Raw genomic sequence first — 24,453 nt, 5'->3', positions numbered from 1 at the left:
AGAATACTTCCACAACATTTAAATACACTGTAAAGACAATATTTGACTTTCTTTCTTTTCTATTTCTATATCAATTTCTGTGATATGACTTTCTTTATAATGTTGCTGATATTTTAAGTTGAGCAATCTTGTCTCTTTTCTTATTTAGTCAGACAGCAGCAGGACTTGATCTTTGTTTGTTGACTGGATTCTGTCTGAACAGTATATTTAGATTCATTTAATTTATTTGTCTTTCACTTTTTAAATACTAAACATGTAAAGGGATGTACCATCAAGCTTAGTTCTCCATTCTAGCAACAAAAGTGATGGTCTTCCTGCCATGTTTCTGCTTTTTTTTATCTGTCCTGCAATTTTCCATCTTTCTTTCTTCTCCCTTCACTTTTGCTCTCATGATGCAGCTGATAAAGTTACGTGAAGAGGTAAGTGCTTTTCCTAAAAATTGAAGTTTCTTCTTTTCTGCTGAAATTTCCATTCATATGTCCTCGTTCGCAGGAAATTAAAATCAGCTCATTGGACTAGTTTGCAAGTCTGAATGAACAGCTTGAATGTAAACTGCAATAATACGTTTGCTAAGGGCCAATTTTCTTATTCCTTTTGCCTTCAATATAAGAAAGTTAAAATACGATTTCATTTGAGGTGGATCTTTTTGAAGACAGAGATTAAGAGATGAAAGATGGCTTTAAGTAGCACCTCTGACACTTATGAAGTTGTTATGTATGAGTGTGAGTAGCAGGCTTCAAATGTTTTATATGAATGGGTCCAAATAAGGTCATCTTCTGCCTGTTACAATAAAACTAAACTTTTTAAGAAGATAATTTAATGCCCATCCTTCTGAGCCGACACAGTTTCATGATGCAACTAGTGTGATGGGCATTGGTCACAGTGTGCCAAGATTACAGTACAATGGTGATGGTTGAATTCTGTTAATTTACTCTACCCCGTTCAGAACTGCTACCATGTTTTTAGCTTGGCAGTCTATTCAGGATGTAAACCTTATCTGCTTTCCAAGCATTAATAGTGGGTTATGATTCATGTTATGTTGCAGTCTCGACCAGGCTGTGTTGAACTATTTCATGCTGTTAAAACACAACACATCCATATAAACACAGAGTACTATGACAGCAGTCGGAGTGAGTCACACTTGTAATTTGCCTGTTAGATATCCATTATCCAATGTCAGTGGAGCTTACTTTAACTTTTCACTGCACCACATTAAGAACTGTTAGTCATATGCTTGCATTCTTAGTATGAGGGTTGCTATAAAGGTAACAACCAAGAGGCGAGGGGATTGTTGCGAAGTCAGTGACTGAATGCAATCTTTTGCCTTATAGAAATGTGGGCCGATCTTGACAGCAGTGTCTTGTAGATGGATCAAATTGCAATGTATGTAATTTACTTTAACTGTGTAAATTTCTAGATTGAATTGATCCTATATTTCTGCATTTCAGCTAGATCTGCTTGTCTTGTAAAGTCCCTTGAGATGACATTTGCGATGAATTGGCACTATATAAATAAACTGAGTTGAATTAAATTGAAAATAGACCATATTTTATGAACTATAACTTTATATTGGCCTTATCTTTCTTAGTATTGACTTGGAACAGAATTTTTGCTTTTTCAAACCAACCGAATATTGTAAGGATTTATAAGCTTGTTTGTTCAAATAAATGACGGTAACAATTTTGAGATTTTAAAACTCCCAAATCCTTTTTTTGGCCATAACATTATGAGAGCTGGCCAAATGCTGAATTTTGTCCCTGTTTTTGATTGTATAACATGCGATATGTAACATGTTTTGAACACGTATAACAAGAAACAATATGGATAAAGGGCTTTGAGGTGATGCCCTCAGACTGTTACCATGATGTTAGTCATATATGAGATGCAGTGGGATGTCAAGTGTGCTTTCTAAGCTTTTGCCTTGCATATAAAAGATGCCATAAGATATCAATGGACTGGTAGGTGGAGAGTGGCCATCAGAATATGTGTGGAAAAAATGAAAAGAAAAATAGGTGGAGTATATTTTTAAAAATGGTTATGTAAGGTGTTAAGGTGTTTTTTTTTTCTTCTATTGAACCACTTCCAGTGTTAAACTGCTTTCTAAGAAAGAACTGCTTTTACCTAAAGAAACCAGCAACTTTTAGATACACTTTCTCACTTAATGGGTCTCTTTGTTTTCATGACTATTTACATTGTAGATTCTCACCAAAGGCAACAAAACTATGAAAGAACCCACATTGAATTATATGGTAAAAAAGTAAGGGAAAAAATGTTAAATAACTTTGCTTTGATTACTGTTTTACTCTCTTGGCATTCTCTCCATGAGCTTGATGAGGAGGTCACCTGAAACAGTTTTCCAAAGAGTATTGAAAGAACCTTCCAGAGGTTCATTGGGATAGGGCCAAAGGTTAATATTTCAGTCATCACAGCAAAGGGTGGCTACTTTAAGGAATCTAAAATATAACATATTTAAAGTTCTTTTACAATTTTTCGTTTGCTACATAATTTCATATGTGTTCATTCACAGTTTTAAAACCTTCAGTCAGAATCTACTTACAATGTAAATAGTCATAAACATAAAGAAAACCATTAAATGTGAAAGTGTTTCTTAAACTTTTGACTGGTAGTGTAGATTGAATCTTTACTTGGCAGTCCCTCATCCTGTGCAAATATATAAAGGAGTGGGAGTAGAGGAGTAGTTTTATATAATGTTTTATATATGAGTCTTTTAACATTGGCATTTGGTGTAACGAAATCTTGTTTGAAATGGTTTGGATAACTCTGCAGTAATTACCAGCCAGGGATTGATGGTTAGAATTGTAAAGTACCAGTTCGAAACCGATGTAGAAAAACTCAATAATCTGGGTTTATAATTTGTGATTATCCTTTGTCTGAGACAAAATATTTCATTATGCAAGAGTCGTTAGAAAATCTCTGTTAATCAGCTTGAACCGGTGGCCGTGGTCGTTCAATGTGTGAAAGTTACACTGACTGCTGATTTAGCTCCTTCGCCAGCGTCCAAGCTTTTCTGGAACAATCGTGCAGTGTAACTTTTGTTGGAACAGATGTCTGTTATCCTGTTTTCGTCCTCTGTTCCTTTTCTGGTTCCGAATCTAAAAATATCAGCTTTAACACCCTGTCGATTCATTGTTAGACCGATGTCTCTGTCAGACCTTTCTGATGCTATTCTGCGATTGCAACAAATGATGCAATCTGGCATCTTCTGTCATTGACAGAAGTGACTATCAAGATATTTTTTGAGTAACATGCTTGCACAGCGTGACTTGTTAAAGTTGTTTATGATTTATAAAATTTCACAGTGTGTGCTGTGCTTAAATTCCCGGCCTAACAAGGGCTTCATTGTTGTTTTGCTTTCTACCGAAGAATGCAAGTTTTTTTTGTCACTTTGCATGCTGACGAGAGGTCTACTGGACATCACTGGTCTACTGGACATCATTGTTGATATCCAGCAAATTATTCATGTTATCATGGACATTAAATAATAAAAAAACTGCAACTGTCAGTTAAAATTGGACAAAAACAAAAAACAAAACAAAAACAGCTGATATTTCAATTGATAATTGAAGAACCTACAAATCTTTAACCTCTCAGCATTCCTTTTGCCCTCTCTGTTGTTGTACTTCACTGAAATTAAACATTTAATATCACTGCAATGTTGATAACAATCCCCCAATATAGTAACATTCATGAGTAGAAGCATTTTGTTATGTTATGAATAATACTAAGGAACATTATTTGAAGAAAATGTGCCTTTTTTCTAATTTAGGTATTTCCCGATCCTTGTCATGGTGTGAATTTCTTAGCAAGGAGCTCATCCTTCTTAATCCATTAGGAATTAAGCTCAAACGCAAAAATTCAGCTCCCTTTTTTTCACACTTATCTATAATTTAGAATTAAAACTTGACCCAGTTGCGATAGTAAAGTGTTTTGATTTTATTTAGCAGTACTTTTGTTTTCTCTTCTAGCTGCTCTGTTATTTTTTTCTATATTTACTTTAGCCCGAGGGTCATAAGACATCTTTAGTTACCCTACTTGTCAACCCTTTGTTGCATTGTCCAGTCTTTGTAATCACACTTGATTCTTTGTCTTCTCTGCCATTTGCTGTCTTTAACTCTCCCGCTCTTCATATATTTGATTCAAAGGCTGGGAAAGCTTATGCACACTTAAGCCTTGCTTTTAAAGAAACTGCACTTTCTCTTTCCTTCAGCTGAAAAACATGTTTAAATATTTAGCACCCATATTCACAGCTGTTTGACACTTGTAATTCCTCGTCTTACAAGTCCCAAACAAACGGCACAGAAGATCACACAGTCAGTCTGAATCACAGCTGTCATCATTATTCACTTTGACTCTCCCCCACCCTTATTGAAATAATAAGGAAATTATCTGAACTTTGGAAGATGGTGATAGTAACCGCCTGTGTTTGATATTGAAAAAAGGCAGGAGAACGAAAGAAGAGGGGAGAGATTTCTTTTGAGCTACAGCTGCATTGTTCTGGGGCTCCCTGTTTAAAACTTACAACTGAGGAGTGTTTCTTGACGCAAAAAGGCACAACAACAAAAACACACCATTTTTGTGCTTCCTAAGAAGATCTTTGTTCAAAATGTAGGTGTCAGATGAAAAGGCATACATAGGCGGAAACAGTGGTGGCAGCGGAGAGGTGCACCTGTGCATTCACAGAGGCACATAGTTTATCATATACTGGATTTAAATACTTTGCTTGAGGGTTCCTTGAGACAATCTAGGATAATTTGAACATATCTTTGTGTTTTTAAGAGGAATCTTTGACAGATTTAAGCTCTGGCTACATGCTTGACCCTTAAATAAGTGTTAGTATTTGCATGCCTTGTGCTTAAGAAATTGCAATAGCTATGTGAAAAATAAAATAAAAAAATAAATAGGCTATTGAAAAAGAATATACCCAAAACATTTATATTTCCATACATCCCTATGCCATTGTTTTAAACGTTGTCTTTTATCCATCGTTCTGTCCGCATGCCCATCCATCCATCCATCCATCCATACATGCACAATTCGTCTTCTATCCATCTGTCCCCCCATTTCTCCTTTCCCCCATCAATCCATCCGTTTGTCGTTCCATCCATGCTGACATCTGACCCTGCACCTCATTGTCGATACATCTGGCTATCCAACCATACCTTACCCACCCATTTGTTTGTCTATCCATCCATCCATCCATACATCTAGTCATCCGTCCATAAACTAACAAGTTTATTTTCCACCTATAATTATCTGCTAAGAACAGTATTGGAACTCTGGTTATTTGAGACTCCAAGTCTATAATTTTGCATTTTAAAATTTTGAACGTGCCACCACTACAGCACCCCCACCCACCCCACTCGCCGCCACACGCACCCAGCTGCACCCACCCGCGCTCACCCTCCTTTCCCCCCGGCCCTAAAAAGAAGACAGAACGAGGGAGAGAAAAGACACAGAGAGGGAGAGAAATTCAGGAGGAAAACGCTTTGAAGTAGCTTTCCATCGCAGCAAGTCTGCCGGCCGTCTCCCCGAGACGTGTCACCTTTGCCGAGAGGGAATAGGAAAATCACGTTTCGAATGGTAATGATAACATGCTAATCACTTGAGCTCTTTGAAGAACCCTGGGAGTGCGTCTGCTCTGTCAGTATCCCCGGCTGCCTTATGCTCCCAGGCACACACAGGCAGTGCAGCCATGGTCTAGGTGTATTAGCTTAAGCATTGCATGTCAATACGTCCCCACTATTTCAACTTATCCATAGGGGCTCATTATTGCCCAGGCTTCTTAACCATTTTCTCCCGCAAGCACACTGCCACCATGTCTGTTGGTGCCACTGCGGCGTCTACACCCATGTAACCCACCCCCAGAACTCCCTGCCACACCTTTTACCAAAAGAACATAATTCCATGCACCCTATCCCACTCATCGACTCTATTTTGATTTCCATCTACCTCAAACCATTTTGTTACCTCTTTCCTCCACCCTTCCTAGCATCCCTCCTTTCTCCCCCTGCCCTCGCTTTAACTATTAAAAACTATCTCTGCCATTTTAAAGGACATCTGTCAGCGGCACAAAGAAAAAGGAAATGAGGGAAGGAAGAGTTCAGAGGGAGTTTTCTCTTCCCTGTTCTTTTCCCATCCCTCTTTTTGTCAAACTTTGAAAAGTGTGTCGTAGGCTTTTTTTCTTTTTCTTCACATTTTTCATTTCCTCTGAGTGATTAGCTGGTACACATTTTGACAGCCCAACCAAGACTAGAGATTTCAGTTTTTCCCTTGTCCCCTTCACTCATATGATGGGCATCAAATATTGTCAGAGGGTTTGTTGTCATTCATCGGGTTGCTTTTTACTGTCAAGCATGTTAAATCTGATCAGTTTCCTAACACAGCGTGTTAGAAAAGGCCATCAAAACAAACAGCATATGGGTAAACACTTAATTCCCCCATGTTTGTGCTGTCTGTGATCCACTTCGGTATGTAGTGTTAATGAAAGCGGGGTCTGACGGGAGTTTGAACTTTAACATGAATATCCCCTGTATGTTGATAATCAGAGGCCTTATTAGTTGTTTCAAGGGGTATTTGTGCTTTAGATTAGTTGCTGAAACTTTATATTTAACAAACAAAATAACTTGGTTTATGTAAAAGATTCTGGGTAGGTTTTAGTTAAGTTATCCCCTTCACCATTTCTTACCTACCCATTAGCACTTCAGTAGTTGAATTCTGAGATTCCACATGTTTAACTTAATTGTATATTACTTTATGAAGACCTTGAATTACACCCTTTTCCATTTATTTTGGTTCAGATTTTTTTGGGTTAGTTGACTATTATGACATATACCTGATCAACCCAAAATAACTGCTGCTTGCTTAGATCATTTACTGGAGTCATACAACCAAACTTCCTAACAGTAGATTGTGAGTAGAATATGGTAAACAATCTAAATAACCTATTGTCAGACCGAATACAAAATAGGCTGCAACTTACGATTATTTTGCTAATCGGTTAATCTGTTGAATATTTTTTAGATAAACCTATTAATAATCAGATAGCAAAAGATGCTTGATAGGAGATTTTTCACAGAATTTCATCCAGGTGAAGTTAATACTATGCCACTAGAGGATTTTTGGATAGAGCGTATTTACAGAAAAAGAAGGTTTTTCATCTTAAATGCAAGTTATATATATGTTTTGTACAGTTTTGGCCTAATTACTGCACTGAGGGGGTTGTTCTTTCATCAAATGGCATGTTCCAGTGTCTGTATTCTCCCGTTAACAATTATTCGCTTACTAAATTAGTTGAAGGTTTTTTTGAATAATCGATTTATCACAATTAATTTGATTAATTGTTTCAGCCCTAATATAACTCATCCCAAAAACAGGCAGCATTTTTTTGCAGAGTTAGTAGGAAACATGTAAACTCAAACAAGTTGGGTAAGAAAAGACCAAAACTATTAAGGTACAAAATTTTGTAGGGAGAAAATGACTCGCAAATTTTAGTTCTTTGAATGGTAATATTTTCTGAATAAAATAACAAATAATCTTTCATTTTGGAGGTTTTGCACATTTTCTTCCAGGGTTCCTACACACCCTTGAAAGAACCAGAATGTATTTCCACCTAACCAGACACGACAGATAATTTATTTTTGTGTTTTTCTGCTCTGTAAGAATTTTTGATGCCAGTTAAGAAACTAAACATAGTTAACTGTGTCTAAATGTCTGACCTACATTATTTTTAGCCATTTTGACCTCCACAAACTTCCACTTTAATCAAATTATTAATTTAATAGTTTATGAAACATCTGTGTTATATGCTTTTTGAGTCAAGTACATTAAATTGCTGTTGTTGCAGATGTTGATTATAATTATGAAGAAGCAAGAGGTGTACGTGGTAACCCATACATGAGAAATCAATTTAATTCAATTTAAGTTTTGTATACAGTGCCACTTTATAACAGATGTCATCTCCTTTTGTTATAAAGAATCCAATTCAGCCTAAATTCAAATGAAATCCAATTCATTAAAGTACAATTATGTGGCCAGATTCAGAACCCCTGACTTATAGTCATACTGACCAGTCTTATGGGGCATGTGCCCCGCCAAGTGTCTTCCATGCCCGAATAATAATAATTTTTCTTATTTTATGTTTCAGAAGAAACATAAAATAAGAAGAATAAGAAACTAATAGAAAAGACTAAAGAATTACACACAGTACAGTTAGTGCAGATGAGATTACGTTGTAAGGAAAGTTTTATTAAAATTCACAATAAGAGTTGTGGACATCCACGAAATGATGCATGTCCAATTTGTCTAACATGTATTCTCCACTTGGTTTCCATTCATTAGAATAGGACTTTGTTTTGGTTGGAAAACCCTTCCAGTTTATTATTATTCTCTTGATTTATTTTGTTCTTTATCTGTTCTCAGATCAGGTCACATAACTATACGAGGGAGCAACAAAGCTCCAAGTAGTTTGTCTTTTTATGTCCGAGATGAGGCGGCAGCATCTCTTACCTTGTCATCCTCAACCTGCAATTGCTTGATACTCCATCAGCATATAAGACATTGTCACGCATGAGGGTTATTGGCAAGCTGGTTGTATTATGTTGTCGCTGTAGATGTGGGCTGCCTGTTTAGGTGACAGTGTTGATGTGTTTCTTTGAAATAGGTCCCAGCCCTCTCAATCAATTTTTATTTTCTGTTTGTTTCTGAAGCGTAATGTTTTTTTTTCTCTCTTTCTCTCTCTCTGTTTATTGCAGAGAGCACATCTGTTGGACAACACAGAAAGGCTGGAAAGGTCATCACGGAGACTGGAGGCCGGCTATCAGATAGCAGTAGAAACTGGTACGTGCTCTGTTATGGATTGGAAAAGAGTGGGGTAGTGGTGGGGTGTTAGTGAGCAGGGGTTCAAGATAGCGATGAGGATGAGTGAGCAACAGCAAATTGTCTTGCTCACACACGAGATGAGTGGATGTGTGTGTGTGTGTGTTTTGGAGGGTTGGGTAGTGTGGGGAGGACTGTTAAAGAAGAATCTTTTCTTGACGCCTGATGACATTTTCGGGAGCACATCAAAGGTGAGAGGAAGAAGTGTACAGGCGGCATATCGGGAGCCGCTTCTTCTGAAAAAATTTGCGCATCCATATAACTGTGTGTGTAAGTTATGTATGAAAGTGTGTTGGGTTTATTGTAGCCTGTATTTTCCTTTGCACATACAGGAAGTCTATAAAAATAAACAATGTCAGCGTTTTTTAATTCAGGAGCGTAAAAGACAGAAAAAACAAACACAAATTCCTTTTTTCCTCATTATCAAGGGGGTTTTTAATCTTAAAATAGGAAAAAAAAATCTCATTGGGATCCTAAATAGATTTAACCAGTTAGCATGTGCTTTTTTCTCCCTTCCTGTCTTCCTGCCTGACAGCTACCACATTATTGAGGCACAGTGTATTCCTCAGAGAGATATCAAAGCTCATTCTTGAAGCATCAACCAGCTTTCTGTGGCTTCCGTTGTAGTTTGGAGAAAAGTTTGTCAATTTACACTATAATCGTTGGGTGTCTGGTGTGCGCAGCCTCGACTGATTTAATAATTCAAGTCAACTAAGGTTTGCACGTGGACCACCTGCTTTTGATGTTCCCTGTGACTTGCATTCACGAATACAGTCTGCATCTTCTGCCTAAAAATGTTGATTCAAATGCCTCGGTTGTTTCTGACATTATTCCAGTTTCTCAATAGTGGAGAAACCTGCGACAGCTGGGGGATTTTTTGCTCTTACCCAGGCACAACTCGCACAACACCTTGTTTGAATCATTTGCCTCACAGCTTGCTGGGCCCTTAGCTTAACATTGATCAGTACCTACTGGGCCCAGTGGTTTCTCCTGCTGGTGTCGGCCACATGCCCCTTGACCCCAGGTCGCCGGTTTGCTGTCTTATTCACACTGTGTGCGGCAGGGTGAGAACAATGCTCGTTTATCCTTGCTCGGTCCCACACACTTGGCTTGGCCCACACCAGCTGTGGTGTATGTTTGTGGGGAATCTTCACCCTGCGTCTTTAATCCATGACCCTTTCCTTACTCTGCTGTCGATACGGACCGTTCGCTCAGATGCACAACCTGTAAAGATGATGTCTGCAGGTCAAATTGGGAATATATCTGAACAAGCACCATAGAAACATGTTTGAATATGCAGTCTTTACAAAGCAGATTGTTATTGATGCAAAGCTCTCAAATTTGACAAACACAGTTGGAACTGAATGTTTGCGAGCCTGATTTATCCTTGTTTGTTTACAAGGTGGGTTGGGTGTTTGAAGCAAAAATAAAATTCAAAAATCCACTTAAAGTTATTGAGTTATTTCTGGTATACCACTGACTACCAACACACAATACAAACCCACATGTAGATGTTGAAAAATGCCAAGTGACAATCATTCACACGTCATTGTAACTTATATAGCTTGGCACAGCAATATCCTTCTTCATCTTAAGTTAAAATTATAATACGACAATAATATGAAGGCCGGAATGATACAAACATTAATTTATCATATATTATCAAATATAGTCTATTTTTCTCCAGTCCTGCTGCTGAAAACGTTTTGTTTGTTGAAAGTACAAACAAATCGGCTTTCATCGATTCTCACGGTATAACACTGAGTGAAAATATTACAGTTTAACACTCTTCACCAAAATATTTTAAACATAAATGTTCATCATGGCCCAGGGTTATCATTTGGAAATGAAGAACAGGCATTGTTTATGTTGCTCCTAAAATTATTTTAAATATTGACTCTTATAGTTCGTTTTCAATTGCCTATTGTGCAGAATATTATAAAAGACATGTGGCTTATGAGTAATAAGATTTATGGGTGGCGTCCTTTGGTTTCCACACTGTGACTGAGTTTTTTGTTACAGGAAATATTTCCAAACAGCCAAAATTATCTTTCTTGTAAGCTAGGGAAAGTGAAGCAGCCTTCCTTCTGCCCACTGACTGGCAGTGTGCAGCAACAGGTTGGGGAAGGAAAGTATGAAATGTTTTAGCAATATGAAATTTCAACCATTTAAACCATAACCTATTTAGTACTAAGGATACATTGATAGCAGTAACCACCCCATGCATGTCCATCGCAATGAATCGCTGATTCATTGTTGATTCCTCGTTCTCATGCGTCATTATGGAGGAGTGTATATGGATTCTGGCATCAAAAATGTTATTCACACGTGGGTGGATTTCTATTTTGTAATCCTTTCCAAATAATAACTTTTCTGGCAGGTGTTGTGCTGATTTTAGGATCCCTGCCTGGATTAGTATGGCAGTTGGCTAACAATGTGATTTTGTAGTAATAGTGTTAACATAGTGTTAATCTGAGGTGTGGATGAAGAACCAACTGTTTGTCATACACGTTGTCTGGACTGTGAATAGAGGTGAGTGATTAAAACTTGTTGACGACTTGCTAAAGAGGAGACAGGCTCTTGGTCAATTTGCCCTTTCTCTACTTCCTAACCCGATTTTCTACCTAGACATTGCCCTTTAGTCTCCTACTGCTTCCTCTTCGTACCCATAAACAAACCATTTCATACCCATGTACTGTCTTTCTCATATTTGTTTTCATTAGTTACTAATGCTAAATGCAGACATTTTTTGAAAATGCTGGAAAACAACCTACTTCTGTTTTTCTTGTGGTTCTGCTCCACTTTATGAAATATGACCCCTGATCATTTCGTTCATTGTCGTTCTTTGATCTGGCTGCGATTCATTAGTTTTTTTTCCTCCTCTGCTTTTAGCATCATAAACTAACTTTTATGTAGCTAATTTTCAGTTTTCCAGAAGATTGTTGCTTTTGTTTATCTTTTAGAATTGAAATACTCTTTATAAACTGGTCTTCAGTATATATTTATTAAATATTGGTTGGGCTTAATGCTTGCAAATGTTTTGATTGTTCTTTGTTCCAAATGCTCTAGTTTATGTTTTTGTACATATGAATGTGATAAAATTATGTTTGAAATTTGTGGTTACTCTTATACAGAGTAGTTCAGCATTGGTATGTTTGCAATAAATTAAAGTAGCTTTCTGTATCCACTGTGACACTGCCACCCTTAAGAACATCTATTAAGCAGTCAGAAGTAGAACGAAGAGACATTTAATTTCAAAGAGAGAAGTCTCGAACAAAGAGTTGGCATAGAAACGCTCTTTTTGCCTCACCTTTCTCTTCACTGCTAAGAGTACATGTCTTAATGACCCAGATGAAAAAAGCTGCGATGCTTTATGGTCACATTTCAGGTAAAAAACAAGGGAATACTGTTTCTAAGAAAAGATGAACCTCTAACATGGTATCATTTTATCAAAGAGTTTTTAACTTATTTTCTTTTGTCCAATTTTTACTTCGTTCTCAGCATCTCCAGTATTTTTTTGGATGAAAACAAAGGCTTGCCAAAAGCAGTGAGAGCCCTCAGAGAGATATCGTGGAGACTTTTTGGACATGCAGAGCTATTTACCACACGCACCCTCAAGAAACCAGGGTTCTCTGTTTGTCTCATAAATAAAATATAGAACTTTATTAGTGATGAGCATTGCCTCAAAAAAACCCAGGCACTACACCAAGCAGACATGAGGGATAGCCCAGTTAAAAGGGGGCGATAAATAAAGGGGGAGGGCATGCAGTTAGCTAATTTAAAGACATTTGAGTCAAGAGTATTTGAAATGCCCAAATGCGGAGGCTTGTCAAATGTGAAGACTGATGTTTAATCAAAGGCATGCCAAATATTGGCCCTTAGCTCCAGACTTGAAAAGATTTTGAATCATTTATGGCTGGTTGTTTAGAAATAGAAAAAGCATGTCTGTAAAGACATCAAAGCTGCAGTGAATAGCTATTCCACCTTTCTGCTGTTTATTTATTGAATTGTATTGTTGGGTTAGACTTAGATTTATTTCTTTTAGTATGATAACGGTACATTTATCACTAAACTATGTCTGATTTTGCTTAAAGTTTCAAAAAAAGACAAACATATGGACTTGATTTTTAAAGTAAAAAACTGTTTTATTTTCCACTCAAGCTATTTTTACAAAAATACATTTTTATATATATATATATATATGCATACACAGGGGTTGGACAATGAAACTGGTTTTAGACAACAATGATTTATTAGTATGGTGTAGGGCCTCCTTTTGCGGCCAATGCAGCATCAATTCGTCTTGGGAATGACATATACATGTCCTGCACAGTGGTCAGAGGGATTTTAAGCCATTCTTCTTGCAGGATAGTGGCCAGGTCACTACGTGATACTGATGGAGAAAAACGTTTCCTGACTCGCTCCTCCAAAACACCCCAAAGTGGCTCAATAATATTTAGATCTGGTGACTGTGCAGGCCATGGGAGATGTTCAACTTCACTTTCATGTTCATCAAACCAATCTTTCACCAGTCTTGCTGTGTGTATTGGTGCATTGTCATCCTGATACACGGCACCGCCATCAGGATACAATGTTTGAACCATTGGATGCACATGGTCCTCAAGAATGGTTCGGTAGTCCTTGGCAGTGACGCGCCCATCTAGCACAAGTATTGGGCAAAGGGAATGCCATGATATGGCAGCCCAAACCATCACTGATCCACCCCCATGCTTCACTCTGGGCATGCAACAGTCTGGGTGGTACGCTTCTTTGGAGCTTCTCCACACCGTAACTCTCCCGGATGTGGGGAAAACAGTAAAGGTGGACTCATCAGAGAACAATACATGTTTCACATTGTCCACAGCCCAAGATTTGCGCTCCTTGCACCATTGAAACCGACGTTTGGCATTGGCATGAGTGACCAAAGGTTTGGCTATAGCAGCCCGGCCGTGTATATTGACCCTGTGGAGCTCCCGACGGACAGTTCTGGTGGAAACAGGAGAGTTGAGGTGCACATTTAATTCTGCCGTGATTTGGGCCGCCGTGGTTTTATGTTTTTTGGATACAATCCGGGTTAGCACCCGAACATCCCTTTCAGACAGCTTCCTCTTGCATCCACAGTTAATCCTGTTGGATGTGGTTCGTCCTTCTTGGTGGTATGCTGACATTACCCTGGATACCGTGGCTCTTGATACATCACAAAGACTTGCTGTCTTGGTCACAGATGCGCCAGCAAGACATGCACCAACAATTAGTCCTCTTTTGAACTCTGGTATGTCACCCATAATGTTTCAATATTTTTGAGCAAAACTGTGCTCTTACCCTGCTAATTGAACCTTCACACTCTGCTCTTACTGGTGCAATGTGCAATCAATGAAGACTGGCTACCAGGCTGGTCCAATTTAGCCATGAAACCTCCCACACTAAAATGACAGGTGCTTCAGTTTCATTGTCCAACCCCTTTTTATATATGTATATATATATATATATATATATATATATATATATATATATATATATATATATATATATATATATAATTTTTTAAACATTTACAATTCAAGAGAGATTAGATGTTTCCAGTTCTGAAGGCTACAGTGGATTTATTTATGGCTAATGTTTAAATTGTCATTAAAACTATATTTGTCAGTCAGTCAGTCATTTTCTACCGCTTATTCCATAGTGGGTCGTGGGGGAGCTGGTGCCTATCTCCAGCAGTCTATGGGCAAGAGGCGGGGTACACCCTGGACAGGTCGCCAGTCCATCGCAGGGCAAACTATATTTGTTTATTTCGCTAAAAACCTATAATTATTTTTTATTGCTCATTAAGTCCATTGTTAAAGATGCAAGCAAAAGACAGTCAGCTAATTGCAGGGATATTTTAACGCCCAAAAAGTACAAAGCCTTTCTTCAGCGTGCAAGAAGGAACAACTTGAGTAGTCCTCAATCTCCAGCAGCTACTAGTAGCCCTTACTAAATAAGCTAACGTTCAACCAGATTAATGCAATCTTCAAAAAAGCCAGGTTTGACAAGCTTGTCAAATTTATTGGACAATTGCCAAGGGTCTTCTTTTATTTGTGAGGACAGTAACGAACACAATACATGGTGCCTAAAGCAGACACAACTTCCTCCAAACCTTAACAATAAAAGCCTTAGGCATGAGTGTTATATGCGGTCAGCATGTAAAATAACAACATTTTAAAGCTAAAAGTATCCTGTTTGCTGATAAAATCAAATAAAAATGAACGTTGGGGGTTTTGTAATTCTGTGTTTGTCTGATTATTAATTGGCATTCATACAAACAGCAGAAATAATTTTGACACTTGTGCACCATGAGTGATGCACCACAGACATAAATTAGACATTTATATATTTGTATAGCTTTCATACTGCACCTGTTAGACTCCTTGTAAATATTTTCCAACAGGGAAATGTCAAACTGTAGCATCTGTTTCTACCATCATAGATAGATAGATAGATAGATAGATAGATAGATAGATAGATAGATAGATAGATAGATAGATAGATAGATAGATAGATAGATAGATAGATAGATAGATAGATAGATAGATAGATAGATAGATAGATAGATAGATAGATAGATAGATAGATAGATAGATAGATAGATAGATTTTGTGAATATTTCAACACGTTTAAGAAAATCCGTGATAATATACATAACCTTAATCAATTTTCAGGCAATGATCATGATGCAAACTTTTCACATCATTACATCCCTACACTTCATTGAATTATATTGTAAATCTAGGGAGAGTAAATGTTATGTGTACCTAGTTGAATCATTAAATTGACTTATTCACTAATGCCAGCAGAAACAAAGAGGGAGGCGCAAGAAAGCATATCCGCTTTAAAACCTGGCTAGTAAAAGAATCTTAGGTGAGGGTCTTCTTAGTTAGTGGTCTGTAATCAATCCTGCAAAATGAAAACACCTCATTAGGAATTGATTTTAGCCCTCTTTAGATAAGCAGAGAGGGTCAGGTTTTGGCCCCCAGGGGCTCCAACCCATCCTAAAGTTCACACCATGCCAGGTAGAGAGCAACACCGCAGGCTGTCAACTTTATTAGGGTGGAGATAATCTGATTAGACATTGTCAATCAAAGGCCTCAGCGATTCAGCCATGATCCTGGTGATTTTTCTGTCTGCCTCCCCTTTTCTTTCTTTCCATTCTCAGAACCTCTCTTTCCTTTTTTTGTGATGAATCATTGAAGCGACCTAAACCGTGGCAGCCATCACTGGGCTCAGCTAAGCAGCCCTGCAGTCGTCACCTAGGCAGACACACGAGGACCCTGTGATGATGTGACGACTATATGAAAGGGTACATCAATTTGTTTTAGAAGAGTTTGATTTTCAGCTGCCGTGGTATTAAAAGACCGAGGGGGGATCACGGCAGTTTCATCAACAGGATTTAGCGACGGAGTGAGGGGGTGCTGGGATGGCAAGAAATAAACAGACAAATGAGAGAGTGACAAGAAATAAATAAATATGCTTTTGTAAACGTGAAAAAAATATTTTCATGAATCCCTTTTGAAGCAGAGAGTGGCTTTGAGTCTTGCTGAGAGTCCATGGGTGCTGGAGTGGCCCAGTAACACAGAACACGTTTGTCCCGACCCTTTATCTCTCCCCCTCCATCTTCGTTCCGTTTCTTTCCCGCTCGCTTTCTTTCTCCTTGTTCCCTCTAAAGATCAGACTTGGTGTTTCTTTTAGTGGTGGCCCACCAAAGTGGTGCTGGCTTCTCAAAAACCGCTGGCTGATGCTTTACAATTGACATAATAAGTCACGTTTATGGAATTTGCATTGTATTTTAACCACAGGTCTTTATTGTGTCTTAAGAGATTTTATTTCACTCTATAGTTTTTAAAATGTACTTTTCTTCTGATGTAGCAGCATTTTTTATTGTCCTTTTTAAAGAAAATCCTAAAAAAATTAATTTCCAATTGTTTACTGAAATAAAATAAAATCCAGTCATTTTTTTCAACTCTCTCAAAAAGATCAATTTATAATAAGGGTTATATGATTTATTTAAAGCGTTTTCTTGTCACGTTATGAATGTAAAAATCTAAAGCATATATACTATGTAAATGTGTCTGAATATTTTGCCTGTCCTATTTTTTAGTTCATTCTCTTTGCTCTACAATGTAGTTTGAATATTTTAAGCAGCTTCTTTTCATTTCCTTTTTTAAAAGGCGTTTGCTAAAGTGGTTTTTCCTTGAGGTACAGAATAATAAATCCTGTTTTTGTACAATACAATTGGTACGTAGTATTGTGTTGAAAAAGAATATAAGTCATTTGATAATTGTTTGATTAATGGAGGCCTGAGCTGATATTTAAATATTTCACAGCTCGAGTTTTGTGGCAAAATTATGTAAAGGAATTTCTATTGGCTTATTGTTTACCTTTTGTCTTAATAACAAGATAATTACTAAACACACACACACACACATATATATATATATATATATATATATATATATATGTATGTGTGTATGTGTTTGTATATATATATATATATATGTATATTTGTGTATACACATTTTGTATACACACACACACACACACATATATATATATATATATGTATGTGTGTATGTGTTTATATATATATATATATATATATGTATATGTGTGTATACACATTTTGTTTTTGTTTTTTTTACATATAGCATCTCTATCTCGCTCTCAGGAAATCTAGCCGTGGGTGAGCTGTTTATCGGTAAACCCCTGGTGGATGAAAGGCGTAGCAATAATGATTTTTTTTTCTCTCCTAATCGGACCTTGTCAGCAAGGCGTCTTATCGTGGAGAGGAAAATGACACCGATCCTATCGAAGAGCCTGGAGTCCGAGTTGGCGGCGTGCGTCCCCCCCCAATCCCCCCTCCCAATCATAGTCGGCCATGGCCTAGCCATATCTAGCGCCGCCACAAACGGCGAACGCCGCTTTTTTCATGTGGACTTCAAAAACGTTGCGAGTCATTAAAATTGCACCCACGTTCGGCGGCGGGGATCAGCCGCTCCGGAGTGAAAATGGGATGTGGGAAGAGGAGACTCGGTAAATGTGTTAATTCCGTCCTCACATGTTTACGGCTTAATTTTAATCTGTTTGAGGGGGAAGGAGGGGTCGGAGGGACGATTGGAAAGGAAGGGGGAGGCAACGAGAAAGCCTCGCACTGCAATAAATCGCCATTATCTTTGACACCCTAGGACTCAGCTGTTCCAGGGATTTAGGGGTCCACTAGCAACAGTGTCTATCATAGGGCATGAAAACACTGTTTACGCTTGAACTGTGGTAGCTAAGGTGCAATCTCTAGTTTCAGACTGCCCAGACAAAAGGCCTTGCATGGACAATGGCCGGCTAGCATAGGGGCCCTCAATGGAAGAGCTGAACCAACAAACTCAAGTGTGTGTTTGTGACTGTGAGCCAGTTTCTTGTATATCTGCTGAGAAGTCTGTGTTTTTCCAAGATTTAGTTGCAAACATCCAGGTATTAGCCTTTCTTGAATTTTGATTCCTCAGTTGCATTTCAGTCCACCTGCTGCTAAACTAAACTACTTCCCACCATATATTATTCAATTAGATTCCCACAAGTGTTATGGATAGCTTTAATAAAATTATGAGAAAATGTAATACTTAGACCTTTAGTCAGTTATTAGTTTCAACAAGCCTCTCAACATAATGAGACTCTTGGAGGTAATGATCTGACTAGTCAGCTCATCTGAGCTTCACTGCTTAGTAAAACATGAGGCAATATTGTTACCACAAATTTTACTCTTTCATTATGAGTAAGAAACATTGTAACCAGATTAAATGCAGACACAGAACACACAGCAGCTCTTAATAGTTCAGACACCCCTGTAGAAATGCCATGTCTATGAAATGTAATAAATGATACATTGGTTTTAAACTTCCTTTTTCAATGTGTTCTATGTCCTACATGGTTCAACCAAAAAACAGTCTGTTGGAGGAAAAATATAAAAATAAAAAGATGGAATAACCTGGTTGTATAAGAGTGAACACTCTTGAACGCCTTTCAAATTAATCCCGAGAATTCTTCTTCTTTGGTAGAAGTCTTTCAGCATGCCGCATCTTGATGATTTACCCGGTTTGTCTTGCTAAAGTGCTCCGAATGTGTCAGATTGTGAGGACATTTCTTATCCACAGCCCTCATAAAAACAACCCTCAGGTTTTCTGTCAGATTCAGGTCTGGACTCTGACTAGGCCACTATGAAATGATTTCAATAATTGACAAAAAAAACTAGTTTCATTTTAAGCTACCTCAGAGCATGATACTGCCACCACCTTGGTTGACTATTCTTTTGGTGATGCTGTGTTTAATTGGACCTGACACATTCTCACTCAAGGTTTTGGGAGATTTTAGCCAAGTCTGAATGTTTTTCTTTTTTTTATCTGGATGAAAAATGCTTCTCTCTCTTTCTTACTCTTCAGTCCAAATATATGGAAAATACGGGAGGTTGTTGTTAGATATAGAACACAACCGGTACTTGCCAGAAGTTCTGCACCTTCTTCAGTGTTGCCTTTGGCCTCTTGGCAGCCTCTCTGATCAGTTCCAATGTTTTGTTTCTATCAATTTAGCAAACAATCAAGTTCTTTTAATGTTATACCAATAATTATTCTCATTGTGCCTTAATAACTAATTATTATTGCTATAGATTATTTTTGTATCATCCTCCTGACTGATACATTTAAACAGTGAGATCCTTCTGTTCTTTTTTCATCTTTTTGCAAACTGTGGCATTTGCAACTGAGAGGACAGGTGTCATTGGACAGCTTAACCTTGTTTAAGGTATTTAGAATAACTAATTGAGTTTAGGTATGAACTTGGTGAGAGTAAAATCTGAAAGTAAATGAAAGGTGAAGTATTTTCATAAGAGTATCTAACTGACAGACAATAAACAACTGTGTCACTTCTTAAATTATTTAAAAAAACACTAAGTAAAATGAAGGCAGATCCTTTGTTAAACTACCATTGTAAACATTTGTCACAGAAAAATCTGTTCAGCATTTCTTAAATGGTAAACCTCAAACCATACCTACAATAATGAAATGTTTTTTTTTATTCTCTGTCAATCTACAGATGAATATAAAAGTTACATAATGATAAGTAACATAGTTTTTGTAAACCCTGGTCTTTAAAACTCTTTAAAAAAAAGCTATTTTGTAATTAAGTCTCCTACAAATTATTTGATACAATCTAGCCCCTATCTCAAAATACAAAGCCCCCTCCAATGGCAAGATTGTGGTTTTCTGCTATATCTTAAAAGACACCTTAGTCCCAACTCTAAATCTCTCTTTCTATTTTTAGGTCACAGTAACAAAAAAAAGATACCCCCTGCTTTGGTGCATGCAGCAGAAAAAAGTGTAGCATTGACCTCTGTCTGACACAGAGAAAACGGAGGGAAGAGACCGGGAGTCAGAGAGAGAGAGAGAGAGAGAAAAAACAACAGCATGAACGACAGAGGGGGAGAGAGAGCTAAGACAACAACTGTGAAGAGCCGCATAGGGTTAAAGAAAAACAGTTTCAGAAGGAAATGGCAGACAAAAGCAAGGACTTGCAGCCCCCCCCCCCCCCCCCCCCCCCCCCCCCCCATGGGCGCTTTAAAGAGCCGCTACATCTGAAACGCTGAAATATTAAAAGCAGAAAGGACGGACAAATAAATGAATAATACAAAAAAAAATAAAAAAGTAGGTGTGAGACTGATAGAGAATTGTGTCACCTTGTCATATCAAAAATATTAATCCAGTGATGAAAATAATGCAGTGTACAAGAAAAGGACTGACAAGAATTACAAGCCCTAAAAACAGACTTTAATCTGAGAAACTGAACAAGAGACAGAAATTCACGTAAAATAGGATACATTTTTTTCAGAGAATTTGATTCTTTGTTAATTCCAACAAAAAAGAAAACCTACTATTAAGACAACCTTACCCCACCTTTGCCTCATCTTAGGTCTTTTTTTTCTTGTGCAATGTCAGCATTATTTTAAGGATAGAAAATATAAACATGGCAAGAAATTTTTTTTATCTTCAACCTATGATTCCCAGCTTTGTTTTTAGCACATTGATAAGAGTTTTATTGTACTTGTGTTTTATTTAGATTAGGAAAGTTGACTTTGAACCACTATAAACTTTGTAAATCATTTTATTTCTACTGAGCCAAATGGCACAAAATGACACAAAATGAATAATGACAAACTAACATAGAAAAACAACAAAAAGAAGATGAGCTTAATTTTAATATTTTTTTAAATTGTAGTACTTTTTGTAGGACCTTTTGTTCTATTTAGGTAAACGTAACAGTAAAATGAGGACTAATTTGACCAATAATTGAACTAATTATTGTTTATTTTATTATTTAACTTGAGATTAAAAAAATCTTAACAAATTATTAAATAAATTGCTTTTAAATATGGCATTAACTCTCACCCTGTTCACATGAACTGAAAAGTGATTTATTTAATGTTTAATATGTGTGCTATTTCCAGTTTTTCAAGTGAAATCCAAAAATGAAAGCTAACACAACAATTTATTTCATGAAAAAATGTGAATAATAGACACTTCTTTATGTTTTTTTTCCTGGTAATCTCAAAAGTATAAAGTTGAACAAGATAATTTGGCACTTTTAATTTTTTATAGGAGGTTTGCAGACAAATACTGTATTCGCTGAACAATTTAAATAATTTCTTTGTAAAACAATCAGCTATTTTTAAAATACATTTTACTCCTATATAAAATAACACTTGTTCATGTCAAAGAGGAGTAAAAGCTTTATTTGTGGGATTTGTATTCAGTCAATCAGACTGTTTCCTGGTCACATTTCAGAGCCTGTTAGACAGGTTTAAGGAGGACAACTTTAAAGAAGATTTCCCATCTGGGTTGATGAATTTTATTATTTGTTGTCACTTCTCATTTTGCCATTTAAAGACTGCAAACTGCTAAGTGGCATATATTGCATTATACGAGGTTCACACCTTCAGATGTAGACAACCTATAGTGTACACCTGGAAATGAGCAACTGATCATGAATCCCTCATAAATGAATGTTGGCTGCAGCCTTGAGGCTAGTATTTGATCTTGTGTTGGAAAGCCATATAGATCCAAATGCAGTCTTTAGCTCATTAAAAAAAATCTGCATCTTCTATAGACGTTCACAGAACCCAACACCCCTGCAAGATGCACAATTATAATGTCCAACCGCTGTGAAGCACATTAGCCATCTCCGTCTGTTCCTCGTGTCTCTGTTGCTCTGTGGTAACCCCAAGAAGCGCACCTCCTGTCCTCTGTCAAAGACGCCTCCTTCTTGGCCGTTCTGTGCCCATCTGATGGGGCGCCGGCCCGTTTAAGACACCCGGGGAACATAAAACGAAGCCGGTCCGAGATGTCAGCTGGTCGCCCCATCTGTCAGACAGTGGGATGGTAGAGCTGCTGTCCTAGGGGGTAACCTTCGGAGTCCTCTGTGTCCCGTTCAGGCATGTTTTTTTTGGACGATTTGTGTGTATGGCAGCAACAGACTTTGCATTCACAGTTTTAAGCAACCATGATGCTGACATAGTTCTTTTTAATTTATGTGTGGTGAATTTTTTTTTTTTTTTTGACCAAACTTCCTTCTGATTTTTTACTGTCAGATAAGGGTCAAAAACCAGTTCATTTTAAGCTTTTTAAAATGACTGGCATTTCATGGGAATTAATGGTATTCATCTAATATAATTAAATTGATCTGGATTGAAGTTAGCTGGTCTGACATCAGATCTGAGACAGTTGTGAAACATTCTTATTATAGGAGAACGGCAGATTTTGAAATTACCTGGATTTTGTTTTCTCTCTTTCTCTGCAAAAAAATTTAAACAAATAAAAAATGTAACCCTGACAGTAAAAAAAAACAGTTGGACTCCCATGTAAATGGACCAAAGGAGGGACTCAATGTTGAACAGGAGCAACAATTCCTATTCATGCATTCTATCTTTTGGTAGATAGGCCGCGCCCTCGAGCTGCTTTAGAAGGCAGTCGCTGCCTGTTCGCTGTCCTCCTATAAGAGCTTCCTGAAAGGGAGCCTCTGTGCATGCACTAATACGCACATGTAATCCTGCGGATGGGTCTGTGTGAGTTCCTAAAGAGAAAGTGTTTGCACAGTCAACACAAATTTACATATTTAGTTTGATTGCCTGACCAGGTTATCTAGTTAATATCTGTCTTTTTGCAAGTCTATTTGCATGGATCTTCTATTTATATGTGCATGCTACATTTGCTGTGCAGGGAAGTTGTTACATGCTCCTCCAAAATCAGATCAGAATTACAGCATCATAGTCCTCCCCTCCTGTCCTGTTGTCAATTTTTTTATGGTATCTTTGCTTGTTGACCTCTGCATTGCAAACTTCTTTTAAGTAGTCCAAACAGCCCCCATGTTCACATCAGTCGGTCTCACCACATGCATGTGTAGCTGTAGTCCTGAAGAGTTGATGTATGCGCAGTTATGCAGCGGCGAGTCCTCGACGAGAACTTCTATGATCTTGGGTTACTCAATCATCAATCAGGGCCAACCGTGGAGCACTGTTCTGTCGCCCATCTTTTAAAGCTCAGTTGTGAAAGACTGACTAAGACGGCCTAAGGGACACCTTCCTCAGTCTGGCACATTTTGAGTTTGATGTACGTAGAGGCCTAGTTATGACTTACACACAGAGCAAAGTTGATGCATTGATGTAGACTTTTGAAAATGTTTGACGAAGGCCATTTGATCGCAGGAATGTGCGTTTTGGTATTTTTTTTAGAAATCATTTTTGCAGCTGTATTTGTTTCTGCAATTAGTTTAACATTTTTCACTAAAATTCTCATCATTCTCTGCCTTTAGCTACATCACTAAGGTGCAGAAGATAAACAGGAGTTAAAAAAACATCATCTAAGAAAATATAAACTTTGATTTGTATATTGAATACTTTAAATGTCTTATTTTATTGCTTCACCATGACAATTCAAGTTGATAATAGAAGTAATGAAGTTTGAAATACCAACATTTGTTAGTAATCATAAAAGCAGCTCTTAAGAGGAAAAAATGTGTAAAATATTTTGCAGACAACATGTTATTCACAATTAAAATGTACCTCCAGAATGAGGCTTACTTGAAAAATGTGGAGACTAATTTAAAAAAAATGTGGGCAGACAGACTTCAGTAAACAACGATGCAAGAAAGTGGTGTCATAGCATCAAAAAGAAATACACAATAATTGAACTTTCTCGTTAAAGAAAGTCAAACAAATTCTTAGTATTAACGTTGGGCTTGAACTTCAATGAGACAGTCACCGTATAATTACCTTAAGTATGATTTTGTGTATGAACACAAAAATGTATAACATGACCTAATTACTTTTAATAAAAACAGAAAATAAAGAATTGTTACTAATGTTGCTAAAATATTATGATTATTATATTTATAATCATTAAACAAATTTTTTAGCTTTCCTTGTGAGCAAAAAGTGTGGTTGCAATATTTCAGCCAGCTTGACCGTCAATGCGCAGCAACTGGTGAGGTAGG

At 37.4% G+C, this 24,453-nt stretch overlaps 1 protein-coding gene across 4 annotated transcripts in view; it reads left to right on the top strand.

Moving 5' to 3' along the window:
* The window catches only part of vti1a (vesicle transport through interaction with t-SNAREs 1A), a 158,301-nt gene that overhangs the window by 40,132 nt on the left and 93,716 nt on the right, over nt 1–24,453 (top strand). For 2 of the 4 annotated variants that reach the window (XM_047376803.1, XM_047376805.1), the window contains exons 5-6: nt 399–419; nt 8,772–8,856. In XM_047376803.1, coding sequence (XP_047232759.1) covers nt 399–419; nt 8,772–8,856 — 106 coding nt within the window. The remainder of the gene's footprint in view (nt 1–398; nt 420–8,771; nt 8,857–24,453) is intronic. The other 2 variants (XM_047376804.1, XM_047376806.1) reach the window with 1 other exon arrangement.

Source organism: Girardinichthys multiradiatus, chromosome 10 (genome assembly GCF_021462225.1).
Source record: "Girardinichthys multiradiatus isolate DD_20200921_A chromosome 10, DD_fGirMul_XY1, whole genome shotgun sequence".
NCBI lineage: Eukaryota > Metazoa > Chordata > Actinopteri > Cyprinodontiformes > Goodeidae > Girardinichthys > Girardinichthys multiradiatus.
This window is presented reverse-complemented; position numbering and strand designations above follow the sequence as displayed.